The sequence below is a fragment of the Tachyglossus aculeatus genome, chromosome 18, assembly GCF_015852505.1.
Source record: "Tachyglossus aculeatus isolate mTacAcu1 chromosome 18, mTacAcu1.pri, whole genome shotgun sequence".
NCBI lineage: Eukaryota > Metazoa > Chordata > Mammalia > Monotremata > Tachyglossidae > Tachyglossus > Tachyglossus aculeatus.
Window position 1 is genome coordinate 15,568,957 of NC_052083.1, and position 23,669 is coordinate 15,592,625.

A 23,669-nucleotide genomic window follows, 5' to 3' on the forward strand; every position below is an offset into this window, starting at 1 on the left:
TGAAAACTTCCGAGTGTAAAACTTTTCTGGTTTAGATTTCAACTTTTAACATTATTTGATTGAATTTTTTTCATGCGCATTTAGAAATCTCATCAAAGATAATGCCATTCAAAATGCCCAACCCCAGAGTGGCTTGCTAACTTCTTCATCCTGGCTGGCTTCCAGTGCTCAAGAAAATGGCCATTACACTCCTCCTGTCTTGGTCTGTGGTGCTGCCACTGTCACTGTACTGGATTGGAGTGACCCTTAGAAGCTTGACCAACCTTGAGTTATTCCTAGTCTAGCGGACTTGGGAAAGTTGAGTGCAGTCAGTCGTATTTGTTGAGCTCTACTGTGTGCAGAGTACTGTTACTGTTTGGGTGAGTACCATAAAACAATGTATTAGGCACATTCCCTGCCCACAGTGAGCTCACAGTCCAGTGGGATTGGGGTTGATTACTTCCTTTTTGGGATAGGGTAGGGATCGGGGTTGAGTTGAACTGGAAGAAGATTAGTGGATTGGCTCCGCAGACGGCCTTTGCCTCTTGGAGGTCCCCTTGAAGCGGCAACATCTCCAGGCCAAACTTGCCCCTTTGACTTTCAGAGGACCAAGGTGGGTTGAGTAGAGGGAATCTGGGAAACTGTATTCATCCCAAACCATCACTGTTCTGTCCATACTTTGTAGAAGTCTTGTTTCCCCAAAGCTTTGAGAGTAGCTTCTAGTGTGTCTGGAGGATTATGCTTTGTCTTTAAAGACTGGGGTGGGGGTGGGTGGAATTGTATTTCCTATTTCTGCCAGTACTATTTAGTTAGCCAGAGAGAATCTCTGTTCACACACCACCCCCACAACTACCCAGTCTCCCTTTACTGGGCTGAACTCTCAGCAAAAAATGTTGCCGTCTTGGTTCCTGTTGAGGTGGAAAGATAAAGCCATTCCACCCATTCTCTGTCATGAGATGAATCCTTAACTTAGTTCTTTCCCACATTTTTTTAGTTTTAATAATGTGGGTCATCCTGTAGCCATGGGGGTTTTGAAGAGTGAGGTAGGTGCTTTGTGACTAATGCCTTGGATTGAGATATCTAATTCTTTCCTAAAACGAGAAGCCAAGACATTGGTGGGGGGTTTTTTTGTGTGTGTTTGTGTGTGTGTGTGTGTGTGTGTGTGTGTGTGTGTGTGTGTGTGTGTGTGCCAAGTTCTGTATGCTATAAACCTGGAATTCTGTTCCATATGACATCAGTAAATGCAGCATTGGAACCCCAGATGGCCTGATGGGATGGGAGCAGAGCCTTCAAGTCGCATTCCTTTTCTGAAAACAATGTGGAATATTCTTGAGAAATCTCCGTGGGAGGAAACCTAAGAGTAGCATTGCCTTCTCTTGTTCCATCTTATTCCTGGCAGGCTGAAAAAGCTGCTCGGTCATTTTTGCTCATGCACAGATATATATATTTAGGTGTCCTCTGACACTTTACGAAGATATGTGTGTGACATCTGGGGAGAGCTTTCTCCGTCAGAACGCACTAGAACAAATTGATCATAATCAAACTTTTGGGCCAAAAGTACAGCAGAGGAGTGTTATTGCGAGACTGAACATGTCAAGGAAGAGTAGGTGGAAAGGACTTGGGGCCCTACAAATGAACGAAAGGGCAATTGGAGTTCTAAGAGGATAGGTTTCTAGATAGGTCCCTGGAGAGATTAGGCCCCAACATAAATAAATCTTTTGAAATCCAATATTGAATTTTTTTATTCTGGAATTTTAATACTATAACTACTTTAACTTCCAAATCAGTTTAAGCTGGCAGAAGTGTTCCCTCCTGAAAACACTGCCACTGAAGTCAAAGCTTGTCTGGTATTTTTTGAAGGCCCAATTTAGCATTAATGAGACCCTAAAGTGAAGAAGCTTGGAGTACGAGTGTGGAGAAATGACTTTCACTTGGCCGTCCTGTATTGCATGCAAAGTACCTGTCAGATTTCCCAACTTCAGCAACCAAAACCCTCTTAGAGAATTTTTTTTTCCCTTCAGTTGGGTGGAGATGTGTTTTTTGGGGAGCCTTTCTGGTTCACTTCTCTGGGCCTGTTACCTCATCTGTAAAATGGGGATTAAGAACCCCATGTGGGAGAGGGGCTGTGTCCAAACTGATTAAATTGGGTCTACTGCAGTGTTTAGAACAGTGCATGGAAAATAGTAAGAACTTAGCAAGTACCATTATTATTCTTTCTTTTTTCCCCATTTGTGGTTGTAAGGTTTGGATAGGCTGGTGGGGGTTGGTTATTTATGAGCAGTGACTGAGGATTAGTACTCATTCCAATCTGCCAGTATTAGGGAAACAATTCTAGTTCTTTTGTGCATTTTAAGTGCTATAAAAGGGATACTCTAAAACTGTCAGATCCCTGAGGGTGGGGTCCATCAATCATGTTTTGAGCACTTACAGTGTGCAGAGCACTCAACTAAGCACTTTGGAGAGTACAGTGTAACAGAGGTGATAGACATGTTGCCTGCCCACAATGAGCTTACAGTCTAGAGATCATGCCGACCAACTGGTATTGTACAGTGCTCTGCACAAAGAAGCACTCAATGAATACTGTTGATTGATTGTTAGAGTTGTCTACCCTGCAGCTCCTTCTATAGTCTGGATAAAGCTCTATCTGTAAAGGCATGACATCATCTCAGTGCCCTTCATTGGTCTCTGGTCCTCCTGCCAACCAGTCAGGATCCAATGCCTGCAGGGGCCTGCTGAGTGACTATCAAGGAGATGGCTAGAAGGAGAATGGAAAGGTTCACTGACTCTGTCCTCTCCTGGTTCAACTCTTATCTTTCTGGCCGCTCACTCTCAGCCTCCTTATTTTTAATAATGGTCTTTAAGTGTTTATGTGCCAGGCACTGCACTGTACACTGGGGGCCAAGGTAGATACAAGATAACCTTACTGAGCACTGTCCATGCCCCACTTTACAGATCACGTAACCAAGCCCCAGTGAAGCCAAGTGGCTTTCCCACGGTCACACAGACAAGTGGCCGAGGTGGGATTAGAATCCAGGTGTTTTGACTTCTCACGCCCATGTTCTATCCACTAGGCCATGCTGTTGCTACGCCACACTTTTTTTGCGGAGTGGAAAGCTATGGGCCGAATGTGGCTTGAGAAAATGGATCCATGCAGCAGAATGTAATATGTGCGCCTCAACAGACTTTATGGTCTGTCTCCGTTTTGGACAATGGGTAGTGCACCCAAATAGTATTCTAAGAATAACTGCAGAGATGGCTCAAGTATTTCCAGTGCATTCTTTTCTTTGTTTCAAAACTGAAACCAACTACCTCACTAATGCATCTCACTGCCCAAATGGTACAAAGTTGAAGTTTTAGCTTTAACTCTGGCACATGTTGGGCTGCAGAATCTGCTCCAAAACACTTTTTTTTAATCTCCTTGAAATCCTGAAGTTTAGATACATGCCCTGTGGACACGGATAAAGTGACTTCTACTTCCTGATTCAATGAGTGAAGCAGGCTCATCCATGTCCTGATTAATCCCAAAGCCCAAATCACTACATCCCATTAGCCACCCATAGGATTTACGCATCTATGCACTTAGATCTCTGACATTTGGACCTTTGGTATTTGCCCTAGTCTCAGCCCCACAGCACTAATGTATGTGTATATAGAAATTATATATTATAAATTATTCATATTACCGTTTGTCTCTCCCCCCACCCCCAAGACTGCTTGTTGTGAGTAGGCAACGTGTTTAGCAACTCTGTACTCTTCCAAGTGCTTAATAAAATGCTCTGAAAAGTCAGTGCTCCGTAAATACTCTGTGTGTGTGTGTGTGTGTGTGTGTGTGTGAGATCCACTGTGCAATCAGCTTATGTGATTGATTCTGATTAATCCATCTGTACATATTTTATAACCATTTCTCCTGTTAGAGTGTAAGCCCCTTGTGCGTAGGAATGGATCGTCTGCTTTTGTTTCATTTTTCCAAGTGCTTAATACTGTGCATTATATCCAGTGGATGCTCCATAAATTACCTTACTGTGTGCAGAGCACTGTACTAAGCGCTTGGAAGAGTACAATACAACAATAGACACATTCCCTGCCCACAATAGACTTACAGTCTAGAGACTTTTGGGGTTCTGGGGTTGTCTGTCTCAGTGTGTCAAGTAACATGTCTTAGTGGAACGATCACGGGCTTGGGAGTCAGAGGACATGGGTTCTAATGCTGGCTCTGCCACTTGTCTGCTGTGTGACCTTGGGCAAGTCACTAAACTTCTGTGCCTCAATTCCCACACCTGTAAAATGGGGATTAAGACTGTTAGCCCCACGTGGGACAACCTTGTATCTACCCCAGTGCTTAGAACAGTGCTTGGCACATAGTAAGCACTTAACAAATGCCCTCATCATCATTATTATTACTATTATGTCTTCTTCTGACCCTTTCTGTAGCTGGCATTCCATGGGGACTTGGGCATTCCTGGCAGGTGAGAGAATAGAGTGCTTTATTGGCAGATTTGTTGGCATTTCCCAGCTACTTTTATTAGAGTAGTTCATGGAAATGAAGAAAATTCACTACCTCAGAGGGCTGTTAATGTCATATACATCTGTTTTTATAAAGAAATTCCATAATGCAGCAGGAGAGTTCTGACAAGGCTTCCATCTGTCCTTCCAGAAAGGAAGTTGATGTTGCCATGAGAACCTCATTTTCCTGCATGGTACATGCTGTTCAAGTAGTTATTTAATAGCCCTGTTTCAAATGCAGAATAGGAAATGTCTCCTGGGTAAGTGGACACTTCAGTGAAAACCTTGACTACTGCATTTTATCACCTCTTGAAGTATCGGGGAAAGTAAATGGCGACCTGCCTTCTAAAGCAACTTTCCTGTCACTGCTTGAAGCCACTCATTTCTTCTCCTCTATGGGCTCTTCCTTTCCTCAGACACATATCTATCCATCCTTCCTCCTCATCAATCTACAGTGGATTGACTCACGCTGGTGTATGTGATGATTTCCGTTTCCTCCAACTTCCTGTGATTGAACACTCACTGTCCCTCCCTCCCATCTGCAGCTTCTGGAGCGACTCTCCCCCTGAGCTGGTGTCAGAATTCTAAAAATGTCCTGGTCAGAGTTAGGAATTCTGAGAGGCCTTTTTTTGCCGCATGGCAGTCTCCGCCCAAAAGCATGTTTCAATCAACAGACAAAACTCCGTCGATTGAACAAAACTCAGGGTTTAGTGTCTCCCAAGGCCATTGGAAAGGGACTTGGATTGTAGGGGAAATCAATCATTAATATTTATTAAGTGCTTACTGTATGAAGAGGGCTTGGGAAAGTACAATAGATCGTCTGAATCTTGTGTTTTCTACCCACAAGTAGCTATAGTCCTCAGGAGGAGACAGATATTAAAATAAGTTTCCAATAGAGGAAATAGGAGTATAAGGATATTTAGTTGAGTGCTGTGGGGCTGGGATGGATAACGAGAGGGGCTGGGAAAGAACAGGGATTACTGACTTATTGATCATCCAATGGATCCCTCCCCCCCCCCTTAATAGTTACAGAATTTATTAAGCTCCTATTTGTGCTAAGCCTTGGGGTAGATGTTAATATAAAAGATTCGGCACAATTCCTATTTCATTGGGCTCACAGTCAAAGGCTGGGGAGGTTGGGATAATGGTGTAGTGGATAGAATATAGGCCTGGGAATCCGAAGGTCCTCCGCCACTTGTCTGCTATGCAGCCTTGGGTAAGTCACTTCTCTATGCCTCAGTTACCTCATCTGTAAAATGGAATGTAAAGGCTGAACTAGAGCCCACAAGGAAAGAGTGGAGTTAGTCAACCAACTGAAAGTATTTATTGAGTGACTCGGAGGCCCACGCGGGACAGGGACTGTGTCCAACCAAATTTGCTTGTCTCCAGCCTAGTGCTTAGTACAGTCCCTGGCACTTAGTAAGCACTTAACAATTACCATAATTATTGTTATTATTAAAGTCATTGGGAACAAGGCAGTAAAATCAACAAGCCAAGGCAATGTCAAAACAAATTTAATAATGGACTTGTGAAACTAGTCTCCTTGAGGGCAGAGATTGTATCTCCCAAGTGTAGTGTGCTTCCCGAAGCACTTAATGCAGTGTCTGACTAAGTAAGCACTAGGTAAATACCATTGATTCCTTTAGACTGTAAACACGTTGTGGGTGGGGAACATGTCTACCAATTCTGTTATACTGTACTGTCATTCATTTATTCAATTAATTGTATTGAGCACTTACTGTATGCAGAGCACTGTACTAAGCATGTGGGAGAATACAACAATAAACAGACATGTTTCCTGCCCACAGTGTGCTTGCAGTGTAGAGTGCATAGTACAGGGCTCTGCACACAGTAAGTGCTCCAAAAATATGATTGATAATCTTGGGAATCACTGATCCTTGTTCGTTGCCCTTACCCTACCTTCCCCCTGGAACTCCCCCCCCCCCCCCACCATAAGCCAACAGACCAGTGCTATCCCCAACTTCAAAGCCTTTCGAAAATTAATCTCCTCCAGGAGGCCTTCCCTGATTTAATCTCTGATTTTACTCCTTCCCTACCCCCTGGTAGCACATATGTACATACCTTTAAACTCTGTGGCCTCCTCTTACCTGTAACTTAGTGTCTGTCTCCCCAGTAGATTCTAAGATCCTTGAGGGTAGGAATTATTCCTATTAATGCTTAGTACAGCACTGTGCACAAAGTAAGCACTTAGTAAATACTTTTGGTTGGTTGACTAACTCCACTCTTTCCTTGTGGGCTCTAGTTCTGCCTTTACCAACTCAATTTGCTCTCCTATGCGAGTGACACATCCAGTTTCGGCTTCCATGGTGTCAATAACTCGCAAAGAGAATAAAGCAGTGTTTTTTTTAAACATAGTTTAAATACTATTGAATGCAATACAATTGAATGAGTGAATCTAACGTAAAATTGGTCCTCATGGACTTAATTTCAGAGCAAAGGAAAATAATTTTTGTATGAATGTGTATTTTTTTTCAGCTTAATCTTTCTGCTGCTTTGAGGGTGTCTGACGTCATAGTACTTACAGGGTTCTTAATAAACAGTTTGAGAATGCCTTGTCAGGAGTGATTGTGAGGTCACTGACTTGCTCCGAGGCAGAACGTAGCCAGTTTTTCCCAAATATTGCTCTTAATCATTGAAAATGAGGATGTCGCTCTTGTTACAAGACAGAATACCAAGTGTAGGGGGAAAGAGTACCTTTTTAGAAGTACATGCCATTCTGTGAATGGAATGCAGGATTTATTCATTCAACCATATTTGAGCACTTACTGTGTACGGAGCGCTTACTGTGTACAGAGCGCTTACTGTGTAATAAGTGCTTGGGAGAACACACAGCACAACAATAAACAGACACATATTCTCCCCACAGTCAGCTTATGGTCTAGAAGATGAGAATAAATGAGGATAAATAAATAAATGGAGGAAATATTAATAACAATTTGGTGGCTTATTTCCAGTTGGGGAATATAAGTGGAACTCAGAAAAGTTATTTAGCAAACATGATGGGTGAAATATTATAGACTTTCAATATTATAGACACTTTCAATAGAAATGCATTTCCCAACTTTCAACATTGAAATATTTACAGTCTGAAGCAACCGTTTCAGTAAATGCGATTGAATGAATTTCAGGTTCATTTTAAATCCACCATATGACTTGCAAGATGAGTTTCTGAGTTTCTGATTTGGGTATTCAATTGGTCTTTGAGTGCCCTTTTTAAAGCGTTTAGTTTTTTAACATTCCATAGACGAGCCAGTCAGTTCAAGTAGGGATGTCATTTTTGTGTTGTGTCGGTAGCTGGTTGCTTGGAACTGTAATCTCTTCTGGCAGAGAATATGTTTACCAGTTCTGTTGTATTCTCCAAAGTGCTTAGTACAGTCCTATGTACACGGTAAGCACTCAGTTCATTCGTTCATTCAGTCATATTTGTTGAGCACTTACTGTGTGCAGGCACTGTACCAAGCGCTTGGGAAGTACAAATCGGCCACATATAGAGATGATCCCTACCCAATGACAGGCTCACAGTCTAAATGCCCCTGATAGATTCCTTCATACTCCAACACTTGTGGAATCCATAAGAATACTTTCCCGATACTCACTTGGGCTTGAATCCATACTTGCAACATTGTTCTGTTTAGTAGGGATAGATGATCTACATTTTAGGATGTGTTAGACCTGACAAAGGTACAAAGAAAGAGTTGTCCTGTGGAGATCTGATTTTGGAGAACTTTGAGGAGCAATTGGAGCTTTTCTGGAGAGGCATCTAGTGGGAGTGAATACTTTCTAAGAAACCCTTTGTAGTTTGGCGTTTAGAAAGCAGGTGATGATAATGGCACAAGGTTGTGTGCACTGACCAATAACTAATTTCATGTGAGGCTATTGGAGCTGTGTCTTTCTTCCCTTAATTTTGTATATTTTACTTGTTAAATTTTGTTGTATAACTTATGTGCTATCATTATCGAGATCGTACATGGGAATAAAACATTAAGGTAGGGAATACTTTTGGTCTGTCAGTTCTAACCCAAATTGATGAAGTCATTTTTTTCATTTCTCTTTCATAAAATCATAGAGTTGGAAGGGCCTTTGATGTCACCTGGTCCAGTTCCCTGCCTTCAGGCAGAGAGAGGACAAGATGTGTTTTGCAGATGGATGCCTATTTTTTTTCTTGATATTCTTAGCCTAAGATTTTAACTGAACTTTTTCTTAGCTCTGTTAAACTTCAAGAAAGACATTTAAATGTAAGAAGTGATACCAACATCTGTTTTCTTATAACTGTGATTTTCTAGCCGCAAGTTATGAAAATAACTTATTTTGACTCTTGACAGCATTGCGTTTGTGTGTGTGTGTGTTTGTGTGTGTGTGTGTATGCATCTGTGTGTGTGTATCTATATTCATTCAATCAATCATATTTGAGTGCTTACTGTGTGCAAAGCACTGTATAGATAGTGTTGAAGGATGTATTATGTGCCAGGCACTTTATTAAGTGCCAGGGTAGATACCAGTTAATTGAATTGGATGCAGTATGTTAATAAATGGTTTTTAAATCCTAGGAACAAGTTGTTTTCAAAGCTGCTATTGAAGTTGAGAAGCTGTGTTCTAAGCTAATAATGACTCAACAGTTGCTGGTTTTCACACTGGGTTGTTATAAGTTGCTTCCACTTTTCTGACATAATTTTGACAAATAAGGGAATGTTGGAACTATCTCAAGCATGATGTCTCTACTTCAGTAAAGCACTTTATTTACTAACACAAATGGTGCATAAATAGCAATGCACTTGTGGTTTATTACTGCATTGCCGTTGTCTCATGGATACTCTACTTTTGGCAGTGTCTCCAGAACTCACCCCAGAGCATATTATTTATGCACCGTTTAGGGGAAATGCTGACAAAGTCGTGTTGGCACTCTTTTTACAAAAAAACTTTTGAAGTTAATAGTGCATAAGGTTGACAGAACATTATTTCAACTCCCAAGATTTTCCTGAAATGGATTCTAAGGGATCTGGTGTTTCCTCCTCCTTTCATTCATTCATTCATTGTCATATTTATTGAGCACTTACTGTGTGCAGAACACTGTATTTAGCACTTGGAAAGTACAGTTCAGCAACAAATAGAGACAATCCCTGCCCACAACGATCTCACATTCTAGAAGGGGGGAGACAGACATCAAAACAAATACAGGCCTCAATAACATCAATTTAAATAAATGGAATTATAGATTCATTCAGTTGTATTTATTGAGCACTTACTGTGTGCAGAGCACTGTACTAAGCGCTTGGGAAGTACACGTCGGCAACATATAGAGACGGTCCCTACCCAACAACGGGCTCACTGTCTAGAATATATACACATCATTAATAAAATAAATAGAATTATAAATATGTACATATATATACACGCACAACTGCTATAGGGGAAAGGGAGGTAGAGAGAGGGAGTGAGTGGGGGTAATGGGGAGGGGAGAGGAAGCAGAGGAAAAGGGGGACTTAGTCCGGGAAGGCCTCCTGGAGGAGTTGAGCTTTCAGTAGGGCTTTGTAGGGGGGAAGTGTGCTAGTTTGGCAGAATTGAGGAAGGAGGACATTCCAGGCCAGAGGTAGGACATGGGACAGGCGAGAACGAGGCACAGTGAGAAGGTTAATGATGATATTTGTTAAACTCTTACTATGTTTCAAGCACTGTTCCAAGCCATGTGGGAGGATACAGGGTGATCAAGTTGTCCCACATGGGGCTCACAGTCTTAGTCCCCATTTTACAGATGAGGTAACTTAGGCACAGAGAAGTTAAGTGACTTTCCCAGAGTCACATAGCTGACAAGTTGTGGATCCAGAATTAGAACCCATGACTGGACTCCCTAGCCCGTGCCTCTTTCCACTGAGTGCTGCTCCAACTGACTGAATGGGAAGCAATAGGGAGAGTATTAGGAATTGTGTTTATTAAGCCTTCACTGCATGCAAAGTGCTGAAGGTGAGAGGTCTTGGCCTTCCAGAGGCTTACTTTCTAAAATTAAGGTAAAGATGGGTCTGGTAGCAGACAAAATAAGAAATAATAATAATTATGGTATTTAAGTGCTTACTACGTGCGAAGCACTCTTAAACACTGGGGTAGATACACAGTAATCAGTTTGGACCCTGTCCCTGTCCCACATGGGGCTTACAGTCTTAATCCCCATTTTACAGATGAGGTAACTGAGGCACAGAGAAGTGAAGTGAGTTGCTCATGGTCCCACAGCACACAAGTGGTGGAGCTGAGACTAGAACCCACATCCTCCGACTCCCAAGCCCGTGCTCAAATACTACAAAACACAAAAGACAAAAGTTCAATCCAGAGGTCCAGAGGACCCATAGGAGCCTCAGGGTATGTCCACCTAAGTCTTTGAGAGGCCAGCTGCAGCCAAAGCCACCGAACATTTTAGAATCTGTAGAGGCTGCTCTAAATCACTAGCAGCCCTATCTGCCCTGGGTCGGTTGGGAACAAGGGCTTTGGGGATCATGATGGGAAGGCAGTCATGATGGGAAGGCAGTAGGGGTTCCTGATGGTTTTGCCCAGCAGCCCTCCCTAAAGGAAAAGGGAAGCGGAACGTACAAGGATCTGGGAAAAAATAATTAAGCTTTTTGCTGAGCTCTAAAGCCATGATATTGTTGCAAAAGAGAAGCAGGTGTTTAATAATAATAATAATAATAATAATAATAATAATAATAATGGTATTTGTTAAATGCTTACTATGTGCAAAGCACTGTTCTAAGTGCTGGGAGGATACAAGGTGATCGGGTTGTCCCATGTGGGGCTCACAATCACAGGGCTCACAGGTAGTTTAAGCAACTACCTGGTGAATCTGATTAATGCCAAGAGCTAATGGGGGTCATTTGGGTCAAACAGAAATATAGATGATAATCAGCGCTCATATCAGTCCTTCCCAGACTGGATTTGTTGCCTAGGTTCACTGGATAACTACTCAGCCCTCTCATCAGATGAGAATGCTGTTTCCTTTTATTTGGGTTATTTATGAGTTCACACATGTGACTAATAAAGACAATTTGAGACCTCCATGGTCTACTGCAGCTCGGGCAGATGTTTCCATAAAGGGAGGGTCGTTCGAAGTCTTTTTTTCACTGTTTTTCCCCCCTTTTCATCTCTCCATCTCCCTCTGACAGAATGAGGCTTCAAAAAGCTGGCTTCCCTTTGTTACAATGCTCCTACATGTGGAGTGATCCTTGGCCAAGATCTCCCAAGAGCCGAATGCATTTTTTTCTTTCCTTTTTTCTTATTTTTTTTTTAGGTTAGGCTTCCTCTTCACTTTGGTTTTCATTGGAAATAAGCATTTGCTTAGGGAGTCTGGAATCAGACATTCTCATCACAAGCTTTATCCAGTCACTGCCCTGGTTCTGGGGTATTCACCCTGCCATTGATCCAGGGGAAAGAGCATTGCTCTATAAATCAAGAGACCTGGGTTCTAGTCCAGTTCTACCTTTTGGGGGAAGAGTTGTGAAGATTTCTGACCAGAGAACCACATAGGTCATTGTGTAGGAGATGTGCTTAATACAGTGCTTTGCACACAGTAAGTGCTCAATAAATACCACTGGTTGAGGTGAACAAACCTATCAGCAATTCTTAGGTGTCACTGGCCTTCAAGGGCAGCAGTTTGTATCAGCTACTGAATAATAATGATGGTTTTTGTTTAGCACTTACTATGTGCCAAGCACTGTTCTGAGCACTGGGGTAGATACAAGGTAATCTGGTTGTCCCACGTGGGGCTCGCAGTCTTAATCCCCATTTTACAGATGAGGTAACTGAAGCACAGAGAATGAAGTGACTTGCCCAAAGTCACACAGCTGACAAGTGGCTGAGGCAGGATTAGAAGAACCCACGACCTCTGACTCCTAAGCCCGGGCTCTTTCCACTAAGCCGTGCTGCTTTTCTGAAATCGCTATCCTCTGGGTCATGACACTAAAACAGCACAGTGGCAGCATGATACTGAGGTCACTACGGCTACAGATGTGTGCTGTGTGGAAAAATGTGAAAGTCCTTCACTTGGTTGTACTTAGTACCCTTGCTGGAACTTGGCTGGCAGAGCATAGAGAGTATGAGATATTATTATTATTATGTGCCCTCGAGTTGCTTCCAATTCATAGCAACTCCATGGATATACTTTCTCCAGAACATCCTGTCCTCTGCTATAATCCGCAGTGTAGTGCACAAACCACTAACATCACAACCCATCCCTAGATACAAGTTCCCAGTTCCAACATTTCAGGACTGAGGCTAGTCCAGCTTTCCCGATAGGCGATTCCATTATCACTTGCATTCTTACCTGCCTGAAGCTGCTCAGGTGCCTGTCTTCCTATTCGACTAAGACCGTCTGGACATCATCATTGCACTTAGAGAGTGGCTTCTTGTTGATAAAGGATGGGGAAAAGATGTTAATAGCTCCATGAAGCTCATTTTGAGCAGGGAACTTGTCTACTAATTCTGTGGTACTGTACTCTTCCAGGTATTTACCACAGTCCTCTACACATAATACACACTCATAACCACCATTGATTGACTGATTGAAGCAGCAGTCATGTGACTTAGTTGCCACTTGGAAATGGTAGTATTGGGGTGTCTCTGAAAGCATCTTGGATTTTAAGGGAAATTATGGTGTTTCTGCCTGGAAAAACCAATTGGCACACGCAGCATGTATATCAGGTACTTAAGCTCATAACTACCCCTGTTGACATAAACTGTTCTTGGGCAGTGCTGGCAGAGTTTTGTACTCAGCTTAAAGGAATAGCAGGCTTGAATCATGAATAAAAGAAACCCAAAACACACATAGTTTATCCAGGATAGATTAAGCCACCTGAAGCTCCCTCTTGCTTCCGATCGGCCCTTATATGTCAAGTTATGGGCAGCTACAGCTCCAGTGGATATTGTTCATAATGGATAGACTATTTCAACTAAAAATCTCAGAGCACTTAACCAGGATTAGTAGCCTCAGGTAATAGAGATGCTGACATTTAAGGCTTGAATAATTTCCCGAAGGTCGCCCAAGGAGTTAGTGATGAATGTGGGAAGAAGTCCCAAGATTCCCTGGACCAGTGAATGAGCCAGTACAATATTGCTTTCCATTGTGCAGTTTTTAATTATTTAATGAATGTAGCACTGAAGCTTGGTACTTGGAATTTCTTTTTCAATATTCCAAAGGTTATTTCAGTGATTATCCTAGATCATTTCTGATCAATTCCTATCCCTCGGTGGATTTTTAAAAGCCTTTTTAATTCTTGAAGTGTTTTCATGGAAAGGAAATTGCCCTTGCTTTTAACTCTAATACAGTCATTCACTGGGGAAAAAATAAGATGGCTGATAATCTGTCAGTTGGGAAAAATACTTTAGAGGGTTTTGGAAAGCAAGAAAGACTCATGAAACAAAATATTCAAAGCACAAATTTTTCCCCACATAGTCTCAGGAACAAATTGTACCTTGGAGCTAATCATTCCCTACTGCTGTTTTACCTGGCCAGGGTTTTGACAATTTTTGGTTTTCAAGAACAGTAAACAGTCAGCTACACTAAATTGTGAAAATACTTTCTTGGGTGGAGCATCCGGTTCTGTAAAATCACCTAAGTAGCAAAAATTGCCTTTCAGCTAATGATGCCTGGCAGAATAAGCATTAAAATCACAGTCGATGGTTTGGCATTAATTATAAGGATATCCTTATAATCTGGGACATCTTCAACTCAAAAACAAAAATTTAAATCCTTCAAAATAAAGAACTACTAGCATTCCACATCATAAGTGGAAAATCATATTCGTTTGGAGGTTCTGTGCAAATATTAAACCAGTACGAATACGGACTAGAGGAAATGACTTGATTAAAGCCCAATTTGAGCACATGTTCTTCCCCTATTTGTTAAAGAAAAATGTCAGACTACAGTATGTTGCTGACTTGTACTTCCCAAGCGCTTAGTACAGTGCTCTGCGCTCAATAAATATGATTGAATGAATGAATTGTAGATCACACTTCATTTTTCAGAAAGTTGTTATTTTAGGATGAAGAGTTCCCTGCTTGGCTTTATCCCAGAAGTGAAATACAGCCAAAGCATTAAATGTGTTCCACCAACTTTGTAATCTCAGCTGGAAGGAAAAACTCTAAACCCTTACTTTTGTTATTTACATGAATTCTCATTAGAAAAATGTGAACATTGCCTACTAGATGCTTATATTAATTTCTGGTGTGAGTTATATGTGAATCTGCTAGTAATCTGCTCTCTGCATGCCTCCTTACATAAAATTGTTCATCTGATGCGCACTCCTAGACCTATATCAAGTTGGTTTACTAGAATAGTGCATTTAAATGTCTACTTTAGGCTTTAATAAAAGAAAATAATATTCAGAAGGGCAACCAAAAGACGTTTTATATGTTAAAGCTCCCAGACGTTGTGACAACAGCCTGGAACTCCTTTAATGTTGTAGTACGATCAACACATTCAGAACCGTAACTTTCTCATTTGCACATTTGACATGATACTTTAGAGACACTTCAGACTCAATGAAAATGAATGTGACTTTCTCAAAACTGAATTGTTTTCTGAGGCCCAAAAGTGCATTAGTATTTTGAGAAATTGTAGTATTATAGTGAGAAACCAATCTAAAAGGCCAAACCTTTATAGATTAGAGTAGTTATTCAAGTGTTTTCTTGCAAGCATGCTTTCTGACTGCAGTCACTCCTGTACTTGGCTTTTGATGACTATAGAAGAGATTCAGTATGTAATTTCAAACCAATCTGTCAACTAGCATTTCTGTGGTAAGATATCAGAAATACTTTAGAAATGAACAGATCTGAGACAGTCAGTCTACTGAGAAGCAGTAATCTGTTTTTTGAAAATTCCGGAGGGCATCAAAGTTTTCTACCAAGCATAAGGGTCTTTTCCTGAGGTCAGTTTGATTGCAGGTGGCCACCGCATTGTGTCTGCTAGTTTCCCAAAGTGCAAGCAGCATCTGTTGAGCAGCTCCTATGAACAGAATACTGTACTCTAGGTGCTTGAGAATAAGCAATAGATATAAGATACTGATGGGTTTTAATTATGGCTCTACCTCTTTCCTGCTGTGTGACCTTGGATAAGTCACTTCTTAGCTTTTCCTCAGTTTTCGCATGTGTAAAGGAAGGATTTAGTATATTTTCTTCCCCCTGACTAAGATTTTTGAGCCCCCTGTGAGACAGAGACTGTGTCTAACCTGATTATCTTGTATTTCCCCCAACACTTAGCACAGAGGAAGAACTTAACCAGGACATAGGAAGAACTTAAATACCATTATTATTATTATTATTATTATTATTATTATTATTATTGTTTGGCTTGCGGCATTCAAGAATGGGGTGACTCAACAAGCACACTTTTCAGTCTGCTGTGGAATCTTTTTGAAGATGAATTTTTTGGGTAATTTAAATGTTCCTTATCCCCACTGCTTTCAGTTTCTTCATTTTAGTATGAGACCATTGTTTGTGTACCCTACTGTTACTCATTTGCCAAACCTGTACTTCCAGGTGAGGCATCGCTTTACTTTTGGCAAAGTGACTATGTTCCATGATCTTGTTGTTTGTGTTTCTGCCTTGTTGTCTGATTTGGAGTGGTTTGAAAATGACATTGATGAAACTGCTTGGAAGGCTAGATAGATCTAAATAGGTCTGGTACATTTGCATCACTGAATTCCCTGTGATGACCAGCTTGCCAGTCTGCCTGTCCCAATCATTCTATAATTTTTCTGTCCATGTTGGAGCAAACAATACCTTGATGATCACAAAGCATTTTTTGCTTTCACTTGACATAGGGTCATCGCTGATTCCCTTAGGCCTCTGGACAGATTTGGGTAGCCTGATGTTAAGAACTGTCTGAGTATTAAACATTATTCATACAGCTCTGCAGCCCTGCAGTTTGCTTTGAAGTCTTATGCAGACCACTGATGTCACATTGTGGTTGTCAGTCTCCCAGAGGCCTGCCATCCTGCATAGAGAAGCAGTGTGGCTCAGTGGAAAGAGCCGGGTTTTGGAGTCAGAGGCCATGGGTTCAAATCCCGGCTCCGCCAATTGTCAGCTGTGTGACTGTGGATGAGTCACTTCACTTCTCTGGGCCTCAGTTCCCTCATCTGTCAAATGGGGATGAAGACTGTGAGCCCTTTTGGGACAACCTGATCACCTTGTATCCTCCCCAGTGCTTAGAACAGTGCTTTGCACATAGTAAGTGCTTAACAAATGCCATCATTATTATTATTATTATTATCCTTAAAAAAATTTTTTTTGTTTTTTTACTTAACATGACTATCACTGAATCATTAGCTTTCTCCCTTAATGGCAGAATTCAGTGACAGCTTTCAGTTGGGTTGCCTTTGGAAGTCATCTCTTGAGGTTGGACTTCACTAAGACCTGATACTTTACAGTCAACTCAAATCCGTCTAATCTCTCTCTCTCTCTCTCTCTCTCTCTCTCTCTCTCTCCCTCCCTCCCCCTCCCCCTCCCTCTCCCTCTCCCTCTCCCTCTCCCTCTCCCTCTCCCTCTCCCTCTCCTTCTCCCTCTCTCTCTCTCCCTCTCTCTCCCTCTCTCCCTCTCTCCCTCTCTCCCCCACCCCTTTTATACATTCATTCCAGATTGGGTACATTTTTTCATCAGGAGCATCTGGATTTGACAGACTAAAGGATATTTTCTTTGTTACAGAACTAGAGTGTTGATAAGTTAGATGCATTGAGCTGTTTTTGTTTTGTACAGTCTTCTGTAGCATATGTAAAAATAATACCCTGTGTTTGAACATCCTCCTCCTACTCCTGTCTATTTTACAAGCCCGAGTTACCCAATAGCCTTGGAATTTGGGTGCAGGGAAGAGAAATAAATTGAGCAGTCAGCAAATGTGGAAGGAGAAGATACACATCTCAGGGCCTGAACCCTCATTGAAATAGCCTTTAGAAATTCCTTCCAAGGCCCTGCCTTGTCAGGAATCACCTTACCTGGTGGTCTTGCTCCTGGGCATCAGGCCTGCCTGGTAGCTAGGGCAATGAATCTAAGGACACTAACCCCTAAAGAAGGAGCTTAGGGGATTGCCAGTTAAATTGCCTGTGCAGGGTGCAGAGGGCTCTGTGGCAACAGACAGAGGCTTTAGGAATGGCCACAGGGAAAGCCCTAATCGACCAAATGCAGTAGCAGGCGAAAACAGCCGCATTAGAAGTAACAACATGACGATCAGGGGAAACAGACAAACCTGGGGGTTCATGGCTGACATTTGCCTATTTCCACTGGTGGACAAATCATTGGAAATCCATCGGCTGAAAAGAAAGAGATTACAAATCTGGGGGAATATGAAACACACTTTTCAACCAGACACTTTCTGTTCTTTGACCTTTTTCTAGGAAAAAGTAGACCAGACCTCGTCTCACAGTCAGAGAGAACTGGTGGAGCCTGGATTCCAGGAAGGAACTAACCGAATCTCCTTAAATCACCAAGGTAAGGAGTGGAATCAGAGGGACTCTGATAAGCAGTGTTCCTAGGGGCCTTGTCGGGCAGATGTCGTGATGGAAGGGGAAATGTGATAAGCTCTCTTTCCCCGTCTTTCCCAAGGTGAGGGAAGGAGGGAGATAGCAGTCACAGAAAACTTGGCCCAGAGCAAAGCATCCTTCCAGTGGGGCTCTTCCTCTCCCCATTCCACCTTGCCCATCCCAACAACCTCACAAACAAAAAAGAGAAGATCCACTGTTGAACGATTTGTACTTTTTCCTTCTTAAATCCTTCACTGCTGATAGTACAGTCAAGCTTCCACTTCAGCCTCCTTCATTTTTTTGTGGGAAGAAATATGAAGTTAGAAAACCCATAACTAAACTGAGATCAAAGTCCTTAGCAAATTTGGTGGAGACCAAAGTAACTATGGGGTTCTTCTGATTTCTTGGGAGATAATGAGCATAATTTGAAAAGCCAGAAAACACAGCTCAGACTTTATGCTTCCATTTGAAAACTGATTTTGTTCCTGATCAGTACATTTTTCACTGAGGGTGATGGATGGATCTCCCCACCTCCTAATTCAGTCTGACTTCAGCTCTTTCTTTTATACTGTTGGGAGCCCCTTGAAGGGCCGGGTCCTTGTCTAATTCCCACCTGAATACGCTTTCCTCCCGCCATCTCAGCGCCCCCACGGACGCCCCCCCTGCTTCCACCCCCCCACTTAGGAGGCCTTCCGTAAAGTGCCCCTCATCCCCCCCCCTTCCCGGTCCGGTCCTGACTGACTCTCCCCCTGCCCGCCCCAAGGTAAAAAGCCCTTGTTAGCACCTTGTTAGCACCATGTTAGCACCATGTTACATGTTACATTAACGACAACCTCATTCACACCTCCTCAGCCCTCCCATGCTAGTTGACTGTTCGCTCCCCTCCCCAGGTATCTCTGCTCCCTGACCCCCCCTTAACTGGCCCACCCTACTCCAGCTCTTAATAGTTTGTATCTGCTCTCTGTGGCATCATTGTCTGCCAATTCTATTATTGCCATAGCATATTGATTGCTCAACTACACCCTGTGATGCCATCGCCTACTTTTATCATTGCTACTGTTTTATTGCTTCTGCATCTCAATTGTTAACCCCCCGCGGTACTGTCACTCGCCCTGCTGACCTCACCATGAACTTTCAGTTCCCTTGCTCCCAACTGCCATTCCCATTCCTCACCTTCCCCTTCCCCTCTCCCACCCAGCTGTTTCCCTCCCTCTCACCCACCAAGACCGCTCCCCCTCAACCCCTACCAAGGATTCCTCTGTACCAGCGCAGGTCCTCCGCTTCTCCCTCCCGGCCCCCCCCTCCTCCCCTTCTCCCCGCCCCCACCCCATCCCAGTTCTCCTTTCCCATCGCCACCCCCCCTTCCCACTCTCCCCGCCCAGGCCCCCGCCAACTCATCCCAATCCAAACCCTCCCCACCCCTCGCACCCTTCCCCCTCCCTCCCCACCCTCGACAGCTGATGCCAAGTGTGGCCTCTGGAACCCCCGCTCCGTTTTAAGTAAGATCCCTTTCATCCTGGACCTTTTCCTTTCCAGTTCTCTACTCCTCCTCGCCCTAACTGAAACATGGCTGTCGCCGGACGACACAGTCTCTTCTGCCGCTCTCTGCAGTGCAGGCCTCTTCTTCTCCCACTCCCCCAGACTCACCGGAAAAGGAGGAGGTGTCGGTTTCCTTCTCGCCCCCCAATGTCGCTTTCGCACTATCCCTCCTCCCCCTTCCCTTTCCTTCCCTTCCTTTGAAGCCCACATTATTCGCCTCTACCACCCCCTCCAGATTCTTGTAGCCATCATCTACCGCCCTCCGGGCCCCACTTCCAACTTCTTTAACGACTTTGACCCCTTCCTCACATTCCTTCTCTCCTTCTCCATGCCCACTCTGATCCTCGGAGACTTCAATATCCACATGGATATCCCTAACGACTCCTCTGCCGCCCGCCTTCTATCTCTCCTTGACGCTGCTAACCTCTTCCTCCACCCCACCTCACCCACTCACCAACTTGGTCATACCCTCGACCTCATCATCTCCTACCGCTGCACTGTGTCCACCCTCACCAACTCTGTGATCCCTCTCTCTGATCATAATCTTCTCACCTGCCTCCTCACTCACACTCTTTTCCCCTGTAAATCCGTATTACTCCCTCACAGAGATCTCCGCTCTCTGGACCCCACCCATCTTTCGGAGCGCCTCACACCCCACCTCGCTGCCCTCTCCTCTCTACCCAGTCTTGATGATCAGATTACTGCTCTCAACTCTACCCTTTCTACTCAGCTAGACTCGCTCGCTCCCCTTTCCCTTCGCCGCTCTCGCACCACTAACCCACAGCCCTGGATCACTGCCACTGTCCGCCTCCTTCGCTCTTATGCTCGAGCTGCCGAACGCTGCTGGCGAAAGTCTAAACACCATGCCAACCTCGTTCACTTCAAGTTTATCCTTTCCTGCCTTAACTCAGCCCTCTCTTCTGCCAGACAAAACTATTTCTCCTCCCTCATTGACACCCATGCCCATCACCCCTGCCAGCTCTTCCGTACATTCAACTCCCTTCTCAGGCCCCCGGTTCCTCCCCCTCCTCCTTCCCTCACCCCCAACGATCTGGCCTCCTACTTCATTAACAAAATTAAATCCATCAGGTCCGACCTCCCCAAAGTCTCTTCCCTCCCTTTCTCCAACCCCCCGGCTCTCAACACTCTCTGCTACTCTCCCATCCTTCCCAGCGGTATCCTCAGAGGAACTCTCCTCCCTCCTCTCAAGTGCTACTCCGGCCACCTGTGCTTCTGACCCCATTCCCTCTCATCTTATGAAATCTCTCGCTCCATCCCTTCTCCCCTCCTTAACTTCCATCTTCAACCGCTCACTCTCCACTGGTTCCTTCCCCTCTGCCTTCAAACATGCCCATGTCTCTCCCATCCTAAAAAAACCCTCTCTTGACCCCACCTCACCTTCTAGTTATCGTCCCATATCCCTCCTACCATTCCTTTCCAAACTCCTTGAACGAGTTGTCTACACGCGCTGCCTAGAATTCCTCAACAACAACTCTCTCCTCGACCCCCTCCAGTCTGGCTTCCGTCCCCTTCATTCCACGGAAACTGCCCTCTCAAAGGTCACCAATGACCTCCTGCTTGCCAAATCCAACGGCTTATACTCTGTCCTAATCCTCCTCGACCTCTCAGCTGCCTTTGACACTGTGGACCACCCCCTTCTCCTCAACACGTTATCTGACCTTGGCTTCACAGACTCCGTCCTCTCCTGGTTCTCCTCTTATCTCTCCGGTCGTTCTTTCTCAGTCTCTTTTGCAGGCTCCTCCTCCCCCTCCCATCCTCTTACTGTGGGGGTTCCCCAAGGTTCAGTGCTTGGTCCCCTTCTGTTCTCAATCTACACTCACTCCCTTGGTGACCTCATTTGCTCCCACGGCTTCAACTATCATCTCTACGCTGATGACACCCAGATCTACATCTCTGCCCCTGCTCTCTCCCCCTCCCTCCAGGCTCGCATCTCCTCCTGCCTTCAGGACATCTCCATCTGGATGTCCGCCCGCCACCTAAAGCTCAACATGTCGAAGACTGAGCTCCTTGTCTTCCCTCCCAAACCTTGTCCTCTCCCTAACTTTCCCATCTCTGTTGACGGCACTACCATCCTTCCCGTCTCACAAGCCCGCAACCTTGGTGTCATCCTCGACTCCGCTCTCTCATTCACCCCTCACATCCAAGCCGTCACCAAAACCTGCCGGTCTCAGCTCCGCAACATTGCCAAGATCCGCCCTTTCCTCTCCATCCAAACTGCTACCCTGCTCATTCAAGCTCTCATCCTATCCCGTCTGGACTACTGCACTAGCCTTCTCTCTGATCTCCCATCCTCGTGTCTCTCTCCACTTCAATCCATACTTCATGCTGCTGCCCGGATTATCTTTGTCCAGAAACGCTCTGGACATATTACTCCCCTCCTCAAAAACCTCCAATGGCTACCGATCAATCTGCGCATCAGGCAGAAACTCCTCACCCTGGGCTTCAAGGCTGTCCATCACCTCGCCCCCTCCTACCTCACCTCCCTTCTCTCCTTCTACTGCCCAGCCCGCACCCTCCGCTCCTCCACCACTAATCTCCTCACTGTACCTCGCTCTCGCCTGTCCCGCCATCGACCCCCGGCCCACGTCATCCCCCGGGCCTGGAATGCCCTCCCTCTGCCCATCCGCCAAGCTAGCTCTCTTCCTCCCTTCAAGGCCCTGCTGAGAGCTCACCTCCTCCAGGAGGCCTTCCCAGACTGAGCCCCTTCTTTCCTGTCCCCCTCGTCCCCCTCTCCATCCCCCCATCTTACCTCCTTCCCTTCCCCACAGCACCTGTATATATGTATATATGGTTGTACATATTTATTACTCTATTTATTTGTTTATTTATTTATTTTACTTGTACATTTCTAGCCTACTTATTTTATTTTGTTGGTATGTTTGGTTCTGTTCTCTGTCTCCCCCTTTTAGACTGTGAGCCCACTGTTGGGCAGGGACTGTCTCTATGTGATGCCAATTTGTACTTCCCAAGCGCTTAGTACAGTGCTCTGCACATAGTAAGCGCTCAATAAATACGATTGATTGATTGATTGATTGATTTCCTAGATTTAATCCAGTGCTCCGCATACAGTGAGAGTTTAAGTATAACTACAACCACTGTTACTACTAGTAGTTCTGTTTGCCCTATCTCCTTTCTTGTGTCCACCTCTATGTGTTTTTAAATCATCCCTTCTATTACCTTTTTTACCTGTTGGAGGAAGGAAGGTGGGGAGTGCCTGAAACAGGAGAAAATCGGAACACGAGAAGATTAGGAGGAGAGTCGGGGGGACAGAAAAGGGAAAGTAAAAAGGAATTAGTAGTCAGATTGCAGTGAGGAATTGGCAAAGTGTGTGTGTGGTGGGTGGGGGTGGGGGGCAGGGAGGTTCTGGAATTACGGAAAGCTGGACCAGACGGAAATGGAACTTAGAAATTAATGCTCCATCCATGAAATTGGCAGTGATTTCTGGCTCTTGCCAGAAACACGGAAATGCTTCAGAGATTGTGTTTTGCTCATTCTTCTTCTGACATTCATATCTTTCATTTATTCTGAAGTAAAGATCTTATTCTTTTACCCACTTTGTTGCTTTAAAACTCTTAGGGAGAGAAAACCTAGTGATTCCACTTTGTTTTAGGTAGATGACCTGAGGAGTAAACAGGGAACACAGTACTGATATTTGACAGGAAGAATTAGCAAAAATGAAGGAACCATTATCAGATGAGGAATGAATTAAAAGCTGACCATCCTCAAAGCCCATCTCCTCCAGGATGTCTTTCTTGATTAGTTCCCCAAAATCCAAATTGTGGCAACCAGTAGTCACTCTCATGCATGTAAGTGTTTATACCTCTCAGCTGGGACAGTATAACGGAGTTGGTAGACATATTCCCTGTTCACAATGAGCTTACAGTCTAGAGGATTGTGTTAAGCACGGGAATAGATACAGGGTAATCAGCTCAGACACAGTCCCTGGCCTTGCATTCACAATCTAAGAAAAATTTAGAACAGGTATTTTATCCTCATTTTGCAGATGAGGAAACTGAGGCACAGAGAGGCCAAAGCAGACCTAAGACTAGAACCCAAATCTCCTGACTCCCAGGCCTGTGGTCTTTCTACTGTCAGTCAGTCATATTATCGAGCGCT

At 44.1% G+C, this 23,669-nt stretch overlaps 1 protein-coding gene across 1 annotated transcript in view; it reads left to right on the forward strand.

Annotated features, from left to right (window-relative positions):
* Nucleotides 1–23,669, forward strand: part of GRB10 (growth factor receptor bound protein 10) — a 198,141-nt gene that overhangs the window by 54,970 nt on the left and 119,502 nt on the right. The window contains exon 3 of the mRNA XM_038760157.1: nucleotides 17,868–17,961. Within this exon, the coding sequence (XP_038616085.1) occupies nucleotides 17,868–17,961 (94 nt within the window). The remainder of the gene's footprint in view (nucleotides 1–17,867; nucleotides 17,962–23,669) is intronic.